Source organism: Aspergillus brasiliensis (genome assembly GCF_001889945.1).
Source record: "Aspergillus brasiliensis CBS 101740 unplaced genomic scaffold ASPBRscaffold_1, whole genome shotgun sequence".
Taxonomy (NCBI): domain Eukaryota; kingdom Fungi; phylum Ascomycota; class Eurotiomycetes; order Eurotiales; family Aspergillaceae; genus Aspergillus; species Aspergillus brasiliensis.
In genome coordinates this window covers 370,733-389,224 of record NW_027137442.1, presented here as the reverse complement: position 1 = coordinate 389,224, position 18,492 = coordinate 370,733, and the positions used below count along the sequence as shown (strand labels likewise).

The 18,492-nt window shown below is 50.0% G+C and overlaps 7 protein-coding genes across 7 annotated transcripts; 4 read left to right on the top strand and 3 right to left on the bottom strand.

Moving 5' to 3' along the window:
- Positions 1 to 664: 664 nt before the first annotated feature.
- Positions 665 to 2,586, top strand: ASPBRDRAFT_70456 (NAD(P)/FAD-dependent oxidoreductase; the record flags this gene model as incomplete). Its single annotated transcript, XM_067629077.1, has 5 exons — positions 665 to 789; positions 1,032 to 1,075; positions 1,149 to 1,565; positions 1,625 to 2,164; positions 2,232 to 2,586. 5 exons carry the CDS (start codon positions 665 to 667, stop codon positions 2,510 to 2,512), a joined length of 1,407 nt encoding a protein of 468 aa, XP_067484131.1. The 3' UTR covers positions 2,513 to 2,586.
- A 347-nt stretch (positions 2,587 to 2,933) lies between these two features.
- Positions 2,934 to 4,621, bottom strand: ASPBRDRAFT_140247 (uncharacterized protein). Its single transcript, XM_067619163.1, has 4 exons — positions 4,333 to 4,621; positions 4,141 to 4,270; positions 3,943 to 4,072; positions 2,934 to 3,863 (listed from the first exon to the last, which is right to left on the bottom strand). The coding sequence occupies exons 1-4, from the start codon at positions 4,495 to 4,497 to the stop codon at positions 3,035 to 3,037; spliced, it is 1,254 nt and encodes a 417-aa protein (XP_067484130.1). The 5' UTR covers positions 4,498 to 4,621; the 3' UTR covers positions 2,934 to 3,034.
- Positions 4,622 to 5,606: 985 nt separating this feature from the next.
- ASPBRDRAFT_49898 (NAD(P)-dependent oxidoreductase) lies at positions 5,607 to 6,852 on the bottom strand (the record flags this gene model as incomplete). The annotated part of the gene is made up of 5 exons (XM_067626446.1): positions 5,607 to 5,854; positions 5,951 to 6,120; positions 6,194 to 6,365; positions 6,444 to 6,600; positions 6,679 to 6,852. 5 exons carry the CDS (start codon positions 6,850 to 6,852, stop codon positions 5,607 to 5,609), a joined length of 921 nt encoding a protein of 306 aa, XP_067484129.1.
- Positions 6,853 to 7,065: 213 nt separating this feature from the next.
- On the bottom strand, positions 7,066 to 8,509 carry ASPBRDRAFT_201956 (FAD-dependent oxidoreductase; the record flags this gene model as incomplete). Its single annotated transcript, XM_067621618.1, has 2 exons — positions 7,066 to 8,422; positions 8,492 to 8,509. 2 exons carry the CDS (start codon positions 8,507 to 8,509, stop codon positions 7,133 to 7,135), a joined length of 1,308 nt encoding a protein of 435 aa, XP_067484128.1. The 3' UTR covers positions 7,066 to 7,132.
- A 375-nt stretch (positions 8,510 to 8,884) lies between these two features.
- ASPBRDRAFT_165333 (non-ribosomal peptide synthetase) lies at positions 8,885 to 11,712 on the top strand (the record flags this gene model as incomplete). The annotated part of the gene is made up of 2 exons (XM_067619556.1): positions 8,885 to 10,887; positions 10,918 to 11,712. Exons 1-2 carry the CDS (start codon positions 8,902 to 8,904, stop codon positions 11,710 to 11,712), a joined length of 2,781 nt encoding a protein of 926 aa, XP_067484127.1. The 5' UTR covers positions 8,885 to 8,901.
- A 3,009-nt stretch (positions 11,713 to 14,721) lies between these two features.
- Positions 14,722 to 16,164, top strand: ASPBRDRAFT_24594 (Zn(II)2Cys6 transcription factor domain-containing protein; the record flags this gene model as incomplete). Its single annotated transcript, XM_067622063.1, has 1 exon — positions 14,722 to 16,164. The coding sequence occupies one exon, from the start codon at positions 14,722 to 14,724 to the stop codon at positions 16,162 to 16,164; it is 1,443 nt and encodes a 480-aa protein (XP_067484126.1).
- Positions 16,165 to 16,622: 458 nt separating this feature from the next.
- Positions 16,623 to 18,217, top strand: ASPBRDRAFT_49895 (putative MFS monocarboxylate transporter; the record flags this gene model as incomplete). The annotated part of the gene is made up of 5 exons (XM_067626445.1): positions 16,623 to 16,669; positions 16,730 to 16,946; positions 17,018 to 17,818; positions 17,881 to 17,978; positions 18,064 to 18,217. 5 exons carry the CDS (start codon positions 16,623 to 16,625, stop codon positions 18,215 to 18,217), a joined length of 1,317 nt encoding a protein of 438 aa, XP_067484125.1.
- Between the last annotated feature and the right edge of the window lie 275 nt (positions 18,218 to 18,492).

Below are 18,492 nucleotides of genomic sequence, written 5' to 3'. Positions count from 1 at the left end.
GAGTAGAGGAGGTCTTGAGAGATACTGTTGGGGAAGTTCATTTTCGGGCCCTTCTGCATGAAATGAGATGTACTCCACCCATCGATCGTGCAGCGGAAATCAGCGGCCATGCGGGCAAATACAAAGACCGAGTGCCTTCACCGCAAGTATTTTTGTTTGCTTTTTACGAGAATGCCTGAGTCAGAACTATTGAGAACCGGGATCTCGTTTTACTTTTTGCTTTTGATTTATCTATTTAGTTAATTTTTATCCATTATTGTTTTTTTCTTCTTCTTCGCATTGATTATATTGGAAGTAATCTGAAAAAAAAAAAATAATAATAATAATAATAATAATAATTATTAGTTCATCAGAAAAGGTCATCTAACTAGTAATTGTATTTCAGTATTGTATTTTTCATGTAAAGAGTTGTAATCAGATACCAAAGTATACAAACAATCAAGATATTTTTTTTCAGATGCCGAGATTCATATATTGTTATTACTAAAATATCATATTTGGTCGATGGCCGCTAATTCCCACTGTAATAAGATCAGCTAGCTACTCTTGGTTATTTAATCTGGTCAGGTCTCTCCTCTCAAACCGTGACTATCTCTACTGCCAACAAAATCTTTCCCTGGTGTATCCTTCGTTCTATTCAACTTCACTGGAAGTACTGTTTAAGATGTCTATCCCTGACGAATGTACTGTGCTGGTGGTAGGTGGTGGACCGGGCGGGTCATACGCTGCCTCGGTGCTGGCGCGCGAAGGCATTTCCACTGTTTTGCTAGAAGCTGACCGGTTTCCACGGTGAGTCCCAAGTCTTTAACCCTATTCTAGAGTGGAGGGAGGAGCAACAGTGAGGGCTAAACTGGATGGATGGATGTTAAGGTACCACATTGGCGAGAGCTTATTGCCGTCCACGCGGGAGTTTTTGAAGTTCATCGACGTATATGACAAGTTCGAAGCCCATGGATTCAAGCACAAGGTGAGCACCGCTTAGGGCTTTTAGGGGAAGAATTCGACTGGCTGGCTAATCACGAGGAGTCTAGAATGGAGCGTCGTTCAGCTACAATAGCAAGCCACCAGCATGTAAGTTAGGTTCCATGAAGATGGTATAAGCTAAGCCAAATTCTATTGAGAACTAACGAATGCACCACCGGGGCTAGACACCAACTTTCTTGCATTTGGTGGACATGCTTGGAATGTGGTTCGCTCGGAGTGCGACCAAATTCTCTTCGAACACGCTCGAGAGAGCGGTGCGCAGGTGTTCGATGGAGTGAAGGTGAGTGCAATTGAATTCAAACCCACCGGCTGCCAGGAACCCCATGGGGATGAGATCAACCTGGGACAGCCAGTGTCTGCTTCATGGGAACGGAAGGACAAAACAGCTAGCGGCACAATCCGATTCAAGTACCTGGTCGATGCTAGTGGGCGCGCCGGCTTGATCAGTACCAAGTATATGAAAAATCGCCGCTACAACCAAGGTCTCAAGAACATAGCTACTTGGGGTTATTTCGAGGGTGCTCAGACATATGGCTCGGGAACTCCGGCAGAGGGAGGCCCTTTCTTTCCTAGACTACAAGGTATGTAGTGTTCTTTCTCCACAGGTTGCAATCGGACACTAAAGCTCTCTGTGTTCAAGATGGTACCGGGTGGGCATGGTTTATCCCCCTGCACAACAACACCACCTCCATTGGTGTGGTCATGGAACAGACCAGCTTCACGGCCAAAAAGAAGCAGATGGAGTCACCCACCACGCGAGACTTCTTCTTGAAGCACGTCCATGACGCTCCCGGGATTTCCGACTTGCTGAAGACTGCGACCCTTGTATCGGATGTCAAATCGGCCACCGACTGGTCGTACAGCGCCTCGCGCTACGCCAGTCCCTATCTTCGGATTGTCGGGGATGCCGGGTGCTTCATTGATCCTCTCTTCTCGTCCGGCGTACATTTGGCACTGACGGGGGCGCTTGCGGCCGCCGCGTCCATCTGTGCGGCGATCAAGGGCGACTGCAGTGAGCAGGAAGCTGTCAATTGGCATTCGGTGAAGATCCGCGAGGCGTATACACGATTTCTGCTGGTGGTGACCAGCGCATACGCGCAAATCAGAGGACAGGAGCGGCCAGTGCTGAATGAGCTTGATGAAGCCAACTTTGATCGTGCTTTTAGCTTTTTTCGACCCAGTAAGTCTTTACTTTGTACTTTTCTCTTTTTTTAGTGATCGTGACAATGCTGATTTAACGGAATCAGTCATCCAAGGGACAGTGGAAGCTGGTGGAGAACAGCTGAGCCGTGAGGAGCTGGCCGACTCAGTGGAGTTCTGTATGCGGGTCATTCAAAAGGTAGATGGCACTATGGACAAGTCTCAAAACAATAAGGGCATGTGCGAAGAGAACCATGGCGAGTTGACCTGCGACCGCATAAAGAAGGCGGAACTCAAGTCGGATCTTAACAAGTTCGGTGTTGATGTGGTGAATGGGATGACTGTTAACCTCCAACGTGGCGCTCTCGGGTTGGTCAAGTTGGCTTGATATAGATGTCGGGATAGTTGGAAGACGGATCATGGGGTTATCTTTTTGTGTATTATCTGGCTACTAGGTTCGAGGCTTTTCAATCTTCACCGATTCAACATCCTTCAGATACAATAGAAATACGCCAGCAGTGTCAATATAGGCCCTCGCGTACGAATCCATAACCAAGGCGGTATAGATAGCGGCCCTTACACGTCGTATAGAGTCGGAAAGCTTAGGATTGCTAGTAGAAGAGGAGTAATATAGGTGCCTTTGAAGGAGTGGATCTAAGTTGCCAAATCTAGATGTACTACCGGTAATTCACGGAGTACCGACGCAAAGAGATCTACCCATGGCCTCCGCTGTTGATTCTAGTACACGGCATATATATATACGTATCGCTCAATGTGGGGTGACTAAAGTGGTGAAGGAGTTGATTTTTGCAATGTTTAAAACGGGCCTTCGGAAAGTGGCCGTCTTGTATTTTTACGGATAGCAAAAGTAACTACCTGTCGACCGAGTACCAAGTTTTCTTATTCTTCCTTAAGGACTATCTGCCCTCACGACCTCAAGGACCGCTTGTCGATGAAGGCCAGCTGCAGCTGGCCGCCACACACGGACCAGATCCAGTCCCACCGCGGCCAGCAGATCTCGAAATTGCGACTCCGTTCGTTCCAGGGACGAGCACAGGGCCATCATATTGAAATCCATTATAGCATCGGACGGATGGACTTTTGACGGGCCATCGGGTAGCACACGCTCGTGGATCAGGAGAAGCGAGTCCTCACCCATCGCATTGCGGACGTGCTGCAAGATGCTCCGCGCCTGGGTGTCGGGCCAATCGTGTAGAACACGACCGAGAAAGTAGACGTGCGCGCGTGTGACCGGTTGGGGGTCGAAGAAGTTGTAAGGCATGGCCTGGACAGTTACTGTCTGCTGGGACCCCGGGGTTGTTGTCCGGAGCTCGGGTAGAATGCTTTCAACGACACTGGGTATGTCCTGGAGGATGAAATGACCGGTGAGACTGGGAAGCGTATCAAGCAGGATCTTGGTCTCATGACCGATGCCGCCTCCGATATCAACCATCTGGAACCGTTCGTTGGGGGGAAGGTCAGCGCGCAGGAAGCGCTGCAATCGCTGTGCGACGGGGAAGATGTCCGTCCAACGCGCGGCATTGTCACGGACAACCCCGGCCTGCATGGTACGGTTGAAAGCATCGAGTTCTACTGGGCGTGACTTGATCCAGTCGAAGAAGTGCTCGTCTGTATTGAAGACATATTGGAAGGGCCCGGCGTAGGCATCTTCGGGTGATTTGTACCGAGTTTCTCTCAAATATTGTGGAAGCTTCCCGAATATCTGAAAGTGAAGATCACTGAAGGTATCAAACAGTAGTAGTAAAGTCAGCTCCGCGGACCTTTCAAAAGGCTATCGACATATGGAATAAGGCCTACAAATTCATTATGATCCGGCTTGCCAGGTAGCCACCCGGGGCGAGGTCCTTGACCACGGGGTCAGGCCTGAATGTCCCAATTTGGGTGACAGTGAAAATGCCTGTCGCCACCAAGGACCGTAAAATGCGGCCTGGTTGTTTGGTATCAATCAGTATGGTGCCACAGGTGACAATTCCTAAGATATTTGGGTTTCCATACAAACCAGGAGTGGATCTGCACGGGTGTGCGATATGAAGTCATCGTTGGTGAATTCGTCTTTGGGGGTAGAGTGGACGAGATCGAAGATTCCCAGGTCAATGGCAATGCGCACAGCAACAATAGGGGTCATCTAAGCTTGTCGTCAATCTATGAATACTTCACAACCATCTATTTGCCCGCGGGATAGTTTACCCCAACACTGGCTTTCTCTAGCTTCGAACCTGGGGACTCGATACTCGCGGCAAGGTTCTCGCAGGCTCGCAACAGCTCTGCTCGCTGCTGAGGGCTCGTTTCTGCATCGCTGGAGAGGAGCCGAGCTGCCTCAGAAATGGAAGCCGCAAGTCTAGTCAGGTCCATTTTCCGAACGATCGATTACAGCAATGGGGGGAAATCCTGCCTCTGATGCAATGGGGAGTGAGGGGAAGTTTGACTGCCACCAAGGCATGGACTCGTTGCGTCTTGGGGGGAATCTTCAACGAAGAAACAAAGTATATGGATACGTTGCGTCTACGGGAGGGCATTACGATAGCCCTGAACGTATCATATGCGAATGGGGAGCGGTCAGGTGATCTTGCAAGGATCTTGCAGACGATGCTTCTGATCTCTTACCCGCTTCAGATCCTCCGGGCCTCTTACGGCGGTTAATAGCGGCCATTGGGCACAAACGTAGAGGTAGCAATACAGGAGATAAAACATCAATATCTAGATAGCCGTGAACAGTGGAATGTATCCTTTCAACATATGATCTAGAGCTTTAATGGATATGTAATAATGTCAATCCCTAAATTCAATTGGAATCAGATATTTCTCGACTTTAGACTTATAATACTATATGAATGTATGTTTTTATATTACCAATACCGTATTTCTTATGTATTATAAAGGCTTCTAAAGGCGGTGAACTGTAGCTAAGATGGAAGAATCTAGTAATATAAAAAATAAAAGCAGTAGAAGAAAACTAGTAGAAATAAGAAAAATTGAGCTTTATAAAATCACAGCCTATATCAAAAAAAGGAATAAGATTTGGAGATTATACTTTTATATATATTATTAAAAACTATTATAAATATGGTCTAAATGATTGTAATCTTTATTTTATTTCTATCTTCCATTTTACGGCTGTAAATAAATCTGAAATCTGAAAAAAAAAAAAAAAAAAAATACTGGCGGTGAAAGAACTAAAGTAATTTTCAATTACCCTGTGGCCGCTATCAACTGCTGTAAATGGGGAGCGGTCAGGGCGATCTTGCAGGGATCTAGACGAAGCTCTGATCTCTTAGCCGCTTCCGATCCTGTTGGCTGCTATGCCTGCGGAGCAGTTCACGGATGCAGGATGCATTGATAAGGTATTCTGCTCATGCATGGCATTCAATCAGGTTATCAGCAGTGAAGGAACTTAATCTCGGTCTTTTAGTTACAAATTTTGCCTGAAATCGCCACTAATGCTGACCGTGCAGCGCGCATCACTAGTTTGGTGTATCCCTCCGCTTTATCGCTTCATTCTCAAAGTCCAGACCCGCATCGCGTCTCAGAATGCCGTAAGACGCCGCTGAGTCCAAATCCCGAGCCTGCTCCTCGGAGTAGGCTTTGGCCCGCCGGAGGTGGTCCAGGGCGATTTCACCGATTCGCAAATGGGTCCCTGAGGAGGCAGCACAGTCCATGGCGTGACCTACATCTTTCAGAGCCAGGTCTAGATTCGACCACGGCAGTGTGCCTGTTTGGTTCACAACGAGTGAGTTATCGGGATTAGCGGGAGGTAATACTAGTACTACTAGTACTACTAACTATGCATGCGGATGAAGGGCCTCACCTTTGGGCGGCATGTATATTCCTTTTGTCAACCTCTGGGAAATCATGAAGGGGAGACGCCCGAATTGGACTTCCAATAGCTTCTCGAGAACCCCACAGCCCACTTCACTCTTCTCCGCAAAGACGTGGGCTTCACCGATCATCTCCGTCAGACCCGAGACGAGGAAGTTTCTGTTTTCTTTTTGCTGAGTCGCGATGGAACACAAGGCTGCCTGCGGCGTTGAACCCCAGAATGGAAACCTACCCGATAATCTTCAACAAGGATGCCTTTTCTGGCTGTTCGGCCACCTGCAGCATATCTCTTGCTATCACATCTTTCACGTAAGGGGATATGCATTCTATGGCGCAGTGGGGACCGGCCACGACCGCCAGGATCATTCGCTCTGCGGCCATCGGGGCAGACCCGAATACAGGAGCTAGACAACGTCAATATCATGAAAAACCAAGAGAAAGGAAGAGAAAGAAAAGCAAATTGATAGAACTAGCAGGCATACCAGAGACAAAAAAGGCGTTTTGGTGTGACAATTCTGCCGAAATAGCCGCACTGGTCTTTGGGTGGACGGTGGTAGTGTCCACGATGACCTTGTCAGCTAGATTCCCGGCGGAGATGATTTGTGCGATGATGGCTTGTGCCGCCTCATCATTGCTGGTCTAGAGGCAGGTGATCTGGTCAGGAGCCCGACATCCAATATCGTGTATGCAAAGGCAGGCAAGGATTGGCTCCCATACTGAGATGAAGATGATCACGCTGTCCCGGACCACAGCGGCGATGGAATCGCACTGGATCCCACCAAGGCCTTTTAGCGCGTCGCCTTTGCTGGCCGTGCGATTCCAAAATCGCAAGGGCGATTGGCCCTCCGCAAGAAGGTATTTTTGAAGATTTGATGCCATGGCTAACCCCATGTTTCCAAGTCCTGTGAAAAAGCATTTCTTTGTCAGAGAGTGTCCAAATGAACGGCGGTTCTGTGCGAATGGGACTTGCCAATCCATCCCAGTTGGGGAAGTCCTGCGTTTGCCATTATGCTCTCTGTTTGTTGTGGCGGTTGTTCTTTATCTTCTCTTGTCTTTTTATCACGGTCCAGGACGATGATGGAAATCTAGTTTCAATATATAGTGCTAAGATTTAGTGCATGGACGTATATAGTTGCTAAGAAAGATAATCTGCAGCCCTCTCGGCTTGTTTCTACTTGAGCTCCGCCTCGACATCATACAGGATGTCCCCATTTGACACGCCCGACATAGACATTCCCCAGAACCGATTGATATGCAACATAAACCACATATACCATTCCTTGAACCACACTAGCCAGGGGGACTGGTTACGGCGCATCCGACCATTGCGGGATGCAAGCTCATTGATCTGCTCGATCCGCGGGCGACGGATTCGATCGAATCGGCCAAAAACCTCCTCCAGGGCCATGTATTTCCCGGCTTGGTACTGGGTCAGCAGCCCGGACAGCAGCAGCACGTCCTCCACCGCCAGAGCCACACCTTGGCCAGCGTGCGGTTGCACCGCATGCGCTGCATCCCCCAGAAGCAACGTACGGGGCGGCGATCCTCGTCCAGTGCCCGAGGGGACGAACCAACGACCCCCCAGCGGCAGGCGATAATGGGGGTAGAAGTGCAGATCCTTGCTGGAATCCACCAGCTGCCGCATATATTGTCCCCACTGGCCCTCCATGCAGTCCAACACGGAGGACAGTGAGCTCCGCCACTCTGCAAGCTCATTCTGTCGGTACAGGGACCAGCCGTCGCGTTCGTCCCCCGAGTCCGTTGCGGGAGGCAGCGGCACCTCTTTGCTGAAGAACCAGAAGGTTTGATCGGCGGCACACGGTGCGGTGGCCACCATGCCTTGGGGCGTGATGGTCGAGTGCAGACAGGTGGCGTCCTTGCGCTCCTGGCTGTCGATGTCATCCACGATGGCGGAGATCGCGCCGAAGCCGGAATACACGGGTTTCATCTCCGGGTCCACGTACAGCCTGCGCACCGTCGAGTGGATTCCGTCGCAGCCCAGGAGAAGGGATGCGGTATCACTAGTGCCGTCGGAGAAGGTCACCGTCACCCGGTCTCCGCCGTGCTCATCAATGGAGGTGAGCTGTTTCCCGTAGTGGATGGGAATGTGCCGCGCCTGTGCTGCGTCGCGCAGACTCTGGACCAAATCCACTCGGTTGATACGGAAGTACCCGAATCCGGTTTTCTGCTTGGGTTCCGTGGCAACGTCGACTTCCCTGAGGATACTGCCCGAGGCAGAGTGTAGGATGGTCTTGGAGATTTCGACCCCGTGCCGCACCATCATGTCCCAGAGACCGAGCCGGTGCAAGACACGCAATCCATTGGCAGGAATGCCTAGTGAGCCACCGATGCCTGCAGCATCTGGGTCGCGAAGCTCGTAAATGACGGGTTTGAGCTTGTTGTGCTGGGCCAGGCGGATGGCAGCGGCGAGGCCGGCTGGGCCTGCCCCGATGATAATGACCTGGGGCTTGTCAGTATAGCTCGAGTAACTAAATGGCTCTAGTAACTAGATTAATAGGTGGCAACCAACCTTTTGCAAGTCGTACATACTGTGCATGCGGGTTGAGTGGAAAAAAAGGTGACCTGGAATGGTGGAATATATATGCAAGCTCGGAATAGTGCTATCCTAGACAATAGACGGCAGGACACTATCACTGCTAACTATAGTCCTACAACTCCTTACAGCCTCCTGCAGGTCTATTACAAGACTCGTATGGCGGTGAAAGACGGACACACCGGACATGCGTCAAAAGAAAGACTCCGGATGGCAAAGTCCGTGCCTTCGAATCGGACTCGCCATGATCTCATGCGCCTAGACTTGTATGTACTTCATATAGCCCATCGCAGCGCATCATGTTTCGAGTCATACTACCTGTTCCCCGGAATTCTTCTTCCTTCTTCTTCTTCTTCTTCTTCTGTCTATCATCAACATAGCACATCATGTCATTTGCCAATCTTACTGTATTCCTGGAGTCTGTCGCCGGCCAGGGGAATGGCCAACAAATTATCTGCTATCCTCTCCACAACACCGAGCAGCCCCAATCGTTCTCCGGCCATGAGTTGCTGGAGGCTGCCCAGAAGGCATCATGGGCGCTACGCTCTCGGCAGGAAGAGTTCTATCCAGGCCGGGTGGTTCTCGTCCATTTCGACACCCACTGGGACAACATTGTCTGGTTCTGGGCCGTGGTTCTGACCGGTTGCATCCCAGCGATGTCCACAATGCTGTCCAACGACGCGGCCGCGCGAGTATCCCATCTAGAACATCTGGCCACGACCCTCAAACAACCGGGCTGCCTCACCACCGCCGCGAAGCTGTTCGAATTCGGAGGACAAGACCGGATTACGCCCCTCGCCGTCGAGTCGCTCGATGTGGAGAAAGCGCCAGCCGCGGAGCTGCGCAACGTCTATCGGGACGCCGCGCCCAGCGACATCGCCATCCTGATGCTGACGTCCGGCAGCACCAGCCACTGCAAAGCAGTCGTCCTCACCCACCGCCAGGTATTCACGGCACTGGCCACCAAATATAAGGTGGTGCCCCTGCCAGAGAAGACCTCGTTCCTAAATTGGGTTCGCTGCGACCACGTTGCGGCCCTGGTGGAAATCCACCTGCAGGCCCTCTTCGCGCGCAAAGACCAGGTCCACGTGCAGGCGTCAGATTTACTATCAAACCCTTTGGCCTTTCTGGATATCATCCACCGCCACCGGGTCTCGCGCACCTTCGCGCCCAACTTCTTCCTTGCTCGTCTCCGAGCCGCCCTGGAAGGTCACGGAGATGCCTGTGTTGCTGCACACCAGTGGGATCTTTCCTGTCTGACGTACCTCGCTTCCGGGGGGGAGGCCAATGTCACCAAGACTGGCGCCGCCGTGGCGAAGCTGTTTGCTCGGTACGGCGCTCCCGCGACGGTGATTGCGCCGGGCTTTGGTATGACCGAGACTTGTGGTGGAGCCATCTACAACCTAGCCTTTCCTCGGTATGATACTGAGCGAGGGTTGGAGTTTGCATCTGCCGGAAAATGTATCTCTGGTCTGCACATGCGAATCACCACCACAACCACCAACACGGACCATGCTATCGCGCCTGCAGGGACCGTGGGAAACCTCGAGCTATCCGGGGAGATTCTCTTTGAGGGATACTTCAACAACCCACAGGCAAACGAGCAGTCGTTCACCCGTGACGGCTGGTTCAAGACCGGAGACCTGGCCTCCATCGATGACCAGGGCAATCTGCACCTCATGGGTCGGGCCAAAGAATCCATGATTGTCAACGGGGTCAAATACAGCCCGCATGAGGTCGAAAGTACCCTCGATGAGCCCGGGAAAATCCCGGGGCTGGTGCCTAGTTTCACATGTTGCTTCTCGTCCCTCCCGCCAGGTGGTGACACCGAGTCAATTTGTATCGTGTACTTGCCTACCTACGACGCAAATGATGACGCCGTCGCGCGAGCCACCGCGGCCGACGCCATCACCAAAACGGTGATGTTGTTGACCGGCACCCGACCACACGTGCTGCCGCTGGACCAGTCGCAGCTGCAGAAATCCGCCCTGGGAAAGCTCTCGCGATCCAAGATTAAGGCGGCGTTTGAAAATGGCGACTACCGCACCTATCAAAGGATCAACTCGGACATCCTCCAGGCCCATCGGGCCAAGACTCGCGTGCACCCTGCGAATGAGCTCGAGCGCCGGTTGCTGAGACTCTTTATTGTCTCCCTGGGGCTCCCCGAGGAGGAGATGGACGTGCAATCCTCTCTCTTCGACATGGGCATCACATCGGTGGAACTCATCAAACTGAAGAAGCACATCGAAGAGGAGCTCGCTGTCGCGCAGGAGATACCCATCATTACCTTGATGACAAACCCCACGGTGCGCGCCCTCGCCAGCGCCCTGGAGGAGCAGCAGCGTCCTCGCACCGGGCATGAATACAACCCCGTGGTGACGCTGCAGTCCCAGGGCGAGAAGGCTCCGCTATGGTTGGTCCACCCAGGAGTTGGCGAAGTGCTCGTCTTCCTCAATCTCGCGAAATTCCTGGTGGATCGCAAGGTGTATGCCCTCCGCGCACGCGGTTTCAACGACGGGGAGCAGCCCTTCGAGACCATTGAGGAAGTCGTCCGCACGTATCATGCCGCGATCAAACGACGACAACCACAGGGACCATATGCTCTGGCCGGGTATTCATATGGGACGATGCTCGCGTTCGAGATCGGCAAGGTGCTCGAAAACAACGGGGATGAGGTCCGTTTCCTCGGCTCCTTCAACCTGCCGCCCCATATCAAGTCTCGCATGCGTCAGCTGGACTACACGCAATGCCTGCTCCATCTGTCCTACTTTCTCGACCTGATGACGGAGGAGCGTACCCGCGAATTGTCTGCGGAATTACAAGGCGCCACGAAGGAAGTGACTCTGGCGAAGGTGATGGCGGAAGCCGATCCGAACCGGCTTGTCGAATTGGCCCTGTCCCCCGAGGGTCTGACCAAGTGGGCCAGCCTGGCCTTTGCGCTGCAACGGATGGCCGTGGACTATGAACCCACAGGCTCGATTGCCAGTATCGATGTCTTCTACTGCCATCCTTTGGCGGTCGCAGCTTCGTCCAAGGCTCAATGGCTCAGTGACCATTTGAGCAAGTGGGCAGATTTCGCGCGATCAGCACCGCGCTTTCACGACGTTGGAGGCGCCCACTATACTATGATAGCGCCCGAGCATGTTTTTGGATTCCAAAAGACACTGCAAAGTGCACTAGATGCAAGAGGAATTTGAGAAGAATTGAAATAACGATTGCCTCGCCCGAATCATTCTCTCATGGACATATACAGCCTATACCTATTATTGTCATTATCACTATTTATGTTATAATACACGAACTGAAGGAAGACCTTGGAATGTAAAAGGATCTAGGGGCGTAGACTCGGGGGCAAGTGTAAGGATTAGAATCCTACAAAGCCTACTCCCAGTATGTGTATGCCTGAGTACATAGGAGACTCTAGGGGTCCACAGAGCATCTCCGGCTAATGATGACCTTGTGGTTTTGTTTTGACCTTTCCCCCTAGAAGTGTTCCTCGCATACCGTAGAGAGTTATATATAATCTCATCTTATATAGATATTAATGTATATGTCTTTTATCTTTATATGAAATATCACCTATATAATCTTCTGTCTGGATATAGTTGTACTATGATATATTATTTTATTATACTGATTGTTTATTTTAATATACCGCCCTGCCTACTTTAGATTTTAAACGCCCTCTGGTGCTTCCAACAGGGACCATAAGAATTTAGGAGAACACAATAAGCATCTTTGTTACACCTAACACAAGATAAATAGGATAGAAGGAAAGCACTATTTAGTACACATACCCCAAACCAGGATTATTGACCCTGTCTAAGGGTTCCCACTGCATATGACTTAGATTGTACTCTCCCTACTGCCATTGATAGAATCTCAATTTGGCGACGGACCCGTCGCTGGCCCACAGTTATCAGGCACATCTAGTGCAAACAGTCATACGATGGCAATATAATACGAGCTTTGTCTCCATGATCTGCACATGGTTAAGACCTTGAAATCCCATAATTTGGTGATGCCCCAAATCGGAATAACGTCAGGATTTGGTATGCCTAAGGTCATAGTAGCGTACCAATACTCCCTCCAGGGCACCTCAGTCAAAACCAACCTGCAGCTTCTGTCTTTCGTTCATAGCGGGCCTAATGAGTAGACCTAAAAGGTCTCTTTCCTTCGCGAAGAGCAGCTGTTTTGGTTCCCTAAGTTCATTAGATAACTCCAGCGGCTGCCTCGGAGGCGTCCCTTTATCCCACTCCGGCGTCATTCTTATGGCTAGTGCTGCCATCGTTTAGTGGACAAATGTAATTAAGGGCCACTTCGCGAGCGCGGTTAGTATTTGAAGAGGATTTAGGTTCTAATAGCGGGAGAAGGAGTAGGACAAGCTTATATGCATTTCTTCCTTCAGCCTCAAGCATGCGGGGAACCGGACTTGCTTCAAACCTGCCAGCTATGCTACGGATAGTGGCCTACCCCTAGTTACAAAGTACAGGGACACCACGGGCAATTGAAAGCGGCAGCAGTAGCCTTGGGCGACAATTCGGACTCACGCCAGATCTCCGTCGGTTTACGGAACTTTAGTCGGTCTATACAGCGGGAGTGATGGGACATTATATGCAGTCAGCCTGGGTTGCAGGCTGTTGTGGGTTTTCACAAAGGCTAACATAATCAACAACCAACCACAATTCGGCCTAACAGCATGTGAGGACCACAGGCACTCGGGAATGTGTCCAACAAATCATGGCAACGCGTCAGCCATACGTAACATAGGAAGTGGCATACAGAAAGTAGTACGGCTGTCAGTGTCAGACCGGAGCTCGCTGGATGACATGTGGACCCTTAAGTATTCTTCGTAAGAGTGTAAGGACTTTCGGATTTTCGGTATACCTGCCAATCTCATGTCAGACCGTCGTTGTACATGCAGCCAAGCAAGCTTCTCTGTTCAGGCAGCAACATTGTATGCTATAATCAATCTTGTACGGGGTATACTCCGTAGATTCCGTGGATATCCAAGTTCTTTAGCTAAATGCAATTATCATATATTAAGGCGTCCAAACTTGCGTTGTTCCCGACTGCCCCTTCCAATTGGCCGTTGGCTGGCTCTGTCAGATATCCGCCTCTCATATTGGTCAACTATTTCTGCGGTTGCTCCTGCATATCTGCTCTCTGGTATAAGTCTGTTATAAATTACAGGTTATAACGCACCCCGCACGTCCCCTCAAGACCTAGTAGATGGGCAATACTAAGTTATAGAATGCGTGGGGTAATCTGAGTAAGATTATCGAGAACCTCGGCAAGCAGAATACTTAAAGAGACCAGATTCTAAAATGCTTAGTTATATTCTAATTACGGCATCTGTATTGGGTTGTAATCTTAATATAACTTACCAAGAAATATTATCTACCTATATTTCTAATTTCGTTCATAAAATTTTATGAAAAATACATCTTACTTAGTATTGAAGCTATTTAGATCGGTAAGCAAAGCAGAAAAGCACCAAAAGGACAACGATGTAAAAGATGGAGTAGTAGTTGTTGTTGTCACGCCCTTCCCCAGCAGTATCCTGAAATAAGTTTGCAAAAACCCGAGTTTCTGCTTGTTTTATAGCTGTTAGTCATTCTTGATACAAATGTACCAGTTTTACCTTGAATATTTTAACCAGTATAAACCGTAGTTTAAGATGACCGACAGCTATAAGGAAAGAATCAGCTTTAACTATACTCAAATCCAAAAAGATTCAAAACTCCCCGGGCGCTTTTATATAGTAGCGCACAATTAGCCGACCGCACTTGCATGCCATACAGTCACGCCTAACATATCCTGTGATGCTCTCCGAGACATTGCACCGTATACGGACTTCTTCGGATGCAGTCCCTGTAGACTTTCCAGAAGACCTCATTAAATCTATACAAGCTAGATGTAAAGAAGGACTTGAGGAAAAAGTGGTCGTTCAAAGTACTAGCTTAGTTAGTCCAATTTGAGTGGCAGATTTGGAAGGATTCAGGCCCTTGTATGTCCCATCACATCTTACTCATTTACCAGCGTCAACCGGAGTCGACTACTAGTTAGCTATTTAGGCGATCAAGCTTACCTCATCAGGACTAGTTAGTTAGTGAACTAGATCAAAGGCAATCGATACATAAGCTCGTCTTGCCTGGCTAAGTAGTGTAAGACTGCTCAGAGCCTGATAGATCCTGACCACAGTCATGGCATCCCAGCTTTCTCCGATACAAGAGTCTCTCAGAGCCTCTTGCGATCGTTGCCGGGCCAAAAAATTAGCCTGCGTGATCTCCACACCAGAGCAATCACGGACTGCGGGCCAGCAATGTGAGAGATGCATCCGGGCAAGATTGGAATGCGTTTTTAGTCGCCGCGCACAGACACGCAAGGGTAACAATGGCACCCGGAGATCGAAGAGAGAATGCACCAGGGATCATATACCGTTGCACAGGTTCGAGGTACCAGGGGACCTGCAGCAACCGACGGGGGTTGAATGTGCTGTGTTATCATCCGAACCACCCCCCTGCTCCTCTATGGATTTCACAACTCTGCTGAGACCCTCTGAAGAATACATGTATGGGGTGGGATTACCGTCTGTGGACGATCATATTATGCGTACTCATATCGGCCCCTCCAAGGACGAGGAGATTTTCTTTCATACGGATCCGCTCGCAAATGACTTCGACATACCTTCTTTGCCTTCAACGGTCGTAAGCGCCTACAGGTCACCACTGTTGGCACAAGGATCCTTTGAGCCTCAAGGCGCCACCAATGAACGGACTACCTCTTCTCAATTTCTGAGCGCCTCAGTGCTTGTGTCTGAGATTTATGAACGAACCGTTTCACTGGAATGTGACCCACGCATTCCGAGCCTCAGTGGCGCCGAAGAAAGGTCCGACAGGTATTTCGTTGGCCCAGTCTTGGAATTGACTCGAAGACTAGCAGCTGAACTAAGACACTCGTGGCGGCCAAAGTTGTCGGTTCAAGACATACAGCAACTTCGACCCTCCACTTCGACATACCCCGTGTCCCCGGAAAGTATGGACATTCTTAGCGTACAACAAGCATCATCAGAAGTTGTCGATTCCAAGTCAATTTCTACAGAGATGCCGGACTTGGCTACCACTATGCTAATGTTGACCGGTTACGCGTCTCTCACGAAACTATACATGGTTGTGTTCAGCCAGATCCACAATGCCCTGAAGCAATTGCCGGGGTCTGCCTCCTCTCACCATGCGCCATCTCACGGCCTGGGAGAATCAGAGCAACTACAACCTGGGGAGCTCTTAGCACCTGCTAGTACTTTTGAAGGCTGTAGCAGAATTTATATAACCGTGCAAATGCTTCTGGACGAGTTTCAGGCCGTGGAGGATATTGTTTCGTTTGATCCTCTGCATAACCATGACCATGACACCTCATCTCGTGAGAAAGAAAGCAATTCGTTAGAAGATGCGCAGCAGCAGAAGCTGCCCGGGGCGGATCTCAACTCTCATGGAGGCTGGCTGACTCGACACTTAGACATGGTCAAGGCAGGGTTGAAAAAAGACATGATTCGCATCTTGGGAAATGGCAGTCAAAGGGAGTTGAGCAGCATACTACAGCATGGCCATTATCTCAAGGTATTGCTTCGTGAAAGGATGGGTCTATAGAAGAAATATCCTACAGATAAACCGCAGGAATATAGAAGTAGTTGTTGTTTTCTATGAATCAATTGGTCTTACCTTTCCAGTCGCGGTTGTTTTGTCCAATGGCATGATTTAAGCCCTCTTTGTCGAACGTAGTGCGGCCTGACCAAGCTGCCAGCTGCCCCATGTACGAAGGAGTGAAACCTTCCTGTGCTGGAAAGGATCCGCACTTGTGGAGGCTTGACGATCTGCTTATCCGAAGCTCCATGGATTCTCCGGAGGACCCCAACTAGCCTCCGCGGAGCTTCCATGGAATCTCCGGGTGACCTCCATGGACCCTGTAATTGATACCATACTTACCCATATTTTTCATATACAGTGAGAAGGTCATTTGTTATAAATTTAATATCAATAAGATCTACCTACATATGTCTTTCTGCTCATTGCCATCCCGAGTGTAAGGAATTGGTGAACTTCTAACTATGGGCCAAATTCAAAGTCCTACCGCTTCCAGCGGCTCTGAACACACGTGAGTGGAATAGTGTTTCTTCCAGTTATAACTCCCACAGATGTACTAACAAGCAAGTAGATTCCGGGCATGGCTGACCGTAATGGGAGCCTTCTTTACTTTCTTTTGCAGTGTTGGATTTATCAACGCCTTTGGTGTTTTCCAGGACTACTATGAATCACACCAACTCAGTAGCTACTCCAGCTTCGACATCTCATGGATCGGTTCCTTCTCTACCTTTGCCCTCTTTTCCGGTGCTCCTATCACTGGTGTTTTGGTTGATCGTGTTGGGCCGACAGTATGCAAAACCCCTACTCATGTACCCTGCGCAACCTGATAAAAGAGACGGCTAACGGAGATGGACCCTAGGTGCTTCTTATATCCGGCAGCCTGGCAATGCTTGTGGCCGTGTTCATGACTTCCCTTTGCCAGCAGTACTATCAATTCTTTCTTGCGCAGGCTGTGCTTTTGGGCGCCAGTATGTCACTTCTCTTCTGCCCGGCGATCGCCACTGTCTCCCGGTATTTCCACAAAAACAAAGGCCTAGCCATGGGGGTGACCGTGGGAGGATCGTCCACCGGCGGCGTGATCTGGCCGATTGTGCTGAACGAGCTCCTCAACAAGGATGGTGTGAGCTTTGGCTGGACAATTCGCATTGTCGGCTTCATCATGCTCCCACTTCTCGTTCTCGCGGTCTTGACCGTCACCCCACCAGCGAAGAAGGCCACTAATGATCACCATCATCATATCCTAACCGAGGAGGAAGGGAAGAGAAGACACGAGGGTGATGAATCTCAAGAAGCTCTACAAGAGCACTCCAACGCACACAAACAGGGTCTAGTTTCGCTTCTGAAAAACACCACCTTCTTGGTGCTCTGCGCGGGGCTTTCCATTTCCTACCTGGGCATGTTCAGTCCATTCTTCTATGCAACGTCCTACGCGCAGAGCCTAGGCCATCCCACCAGTTTTGCGTTCTACCTAGTTTCTATTATCAACGCCGCATCCCTCTTCGGCAGAGTCTTGCCGGGGATTCTGGCCGATCACTATGGACACTTCAATCTGTGTGGGACAGCAGCTTTGCTATCTGGAGTCACTGCGCTCTGCTGGACCGCAGCAAAGAGCACGGGGGGTCTGGTTGTATGGTGTCTTGCATATGGACTTACATCCGGTGTACGTATCTCCTCTCCCCACCACAGCACGAAGCATTGAACTTGACTAATACGAGCTCATAGGCTATTATGAGTCTGCAATCCGCCTGCGCAGCTCACCTTGCACCACACGAGCTTCATGGAACTGCTGTAGGGTTTCTCATGGGCTCCGTTGCTTTGACGTGAGTTTTCTGCTTCCCAATTTCCACCTTTAATCTTGTCTTAAATAGCCTGATTGCTAAATTACATCTGTTTACATAATTGCAGGGCTTTGTTCGGCACCCCCATTAGTGGCCAGCTGGTCGGATCTTACGGCTATCTGGCCTTGTCAATGTATGCCGGGGCATCCCTGGTCGTGGGCGGTCTTCTCATCTTTGTGGCACGGTTCAAAGTGGACAGGACGATATTTGCACGGCGATGATGGTCCTGGTCCAGCCCAAAAATCAAATGTTTCCAAGCTGCTTTCGTTGCCTTCCTGCTGACTCATTCTTCTAAGGTCAAAGGCTAAAGACCCTGGGAAGAGACTATTCAGCCTGACTTCCTCTCTTCCTCTCCCATTCCTTTCTTTGCACATCTCACTTTAGACTGGTGTACCAAGCAGTAACGATATTAGAATGTTTACCTGGGACGGAACGTCAGGTATATCACGTCATAATTCAAAAAACACTCCCCCCCTCAACCCCAACTGTTGTATAA

Coding starts and splice junctions, on each gene's coding strand:
- ASPBRDRAFT_140247 (XM_067619163.1), bottom strand. CDS start 4,497: ATGGACCTGACTAGACTTGCGGCTTCCATTTCTGAGGCAGCTCGGCTC. Junction 4,271..4,332: donor TAGAGAAAGCCAGTGTTGGG/GTAAACTATCCC, acceptor CGACAAGCTTAG/ATGACCCCTATTGTTGCTGT. Junction 3,864..3,942: donor AGCCGGATCATAATGAATTT/GTAGGCCTTATT, acceptor TGATACCTTCAG/TGATCTTCACTTTCAGATAT.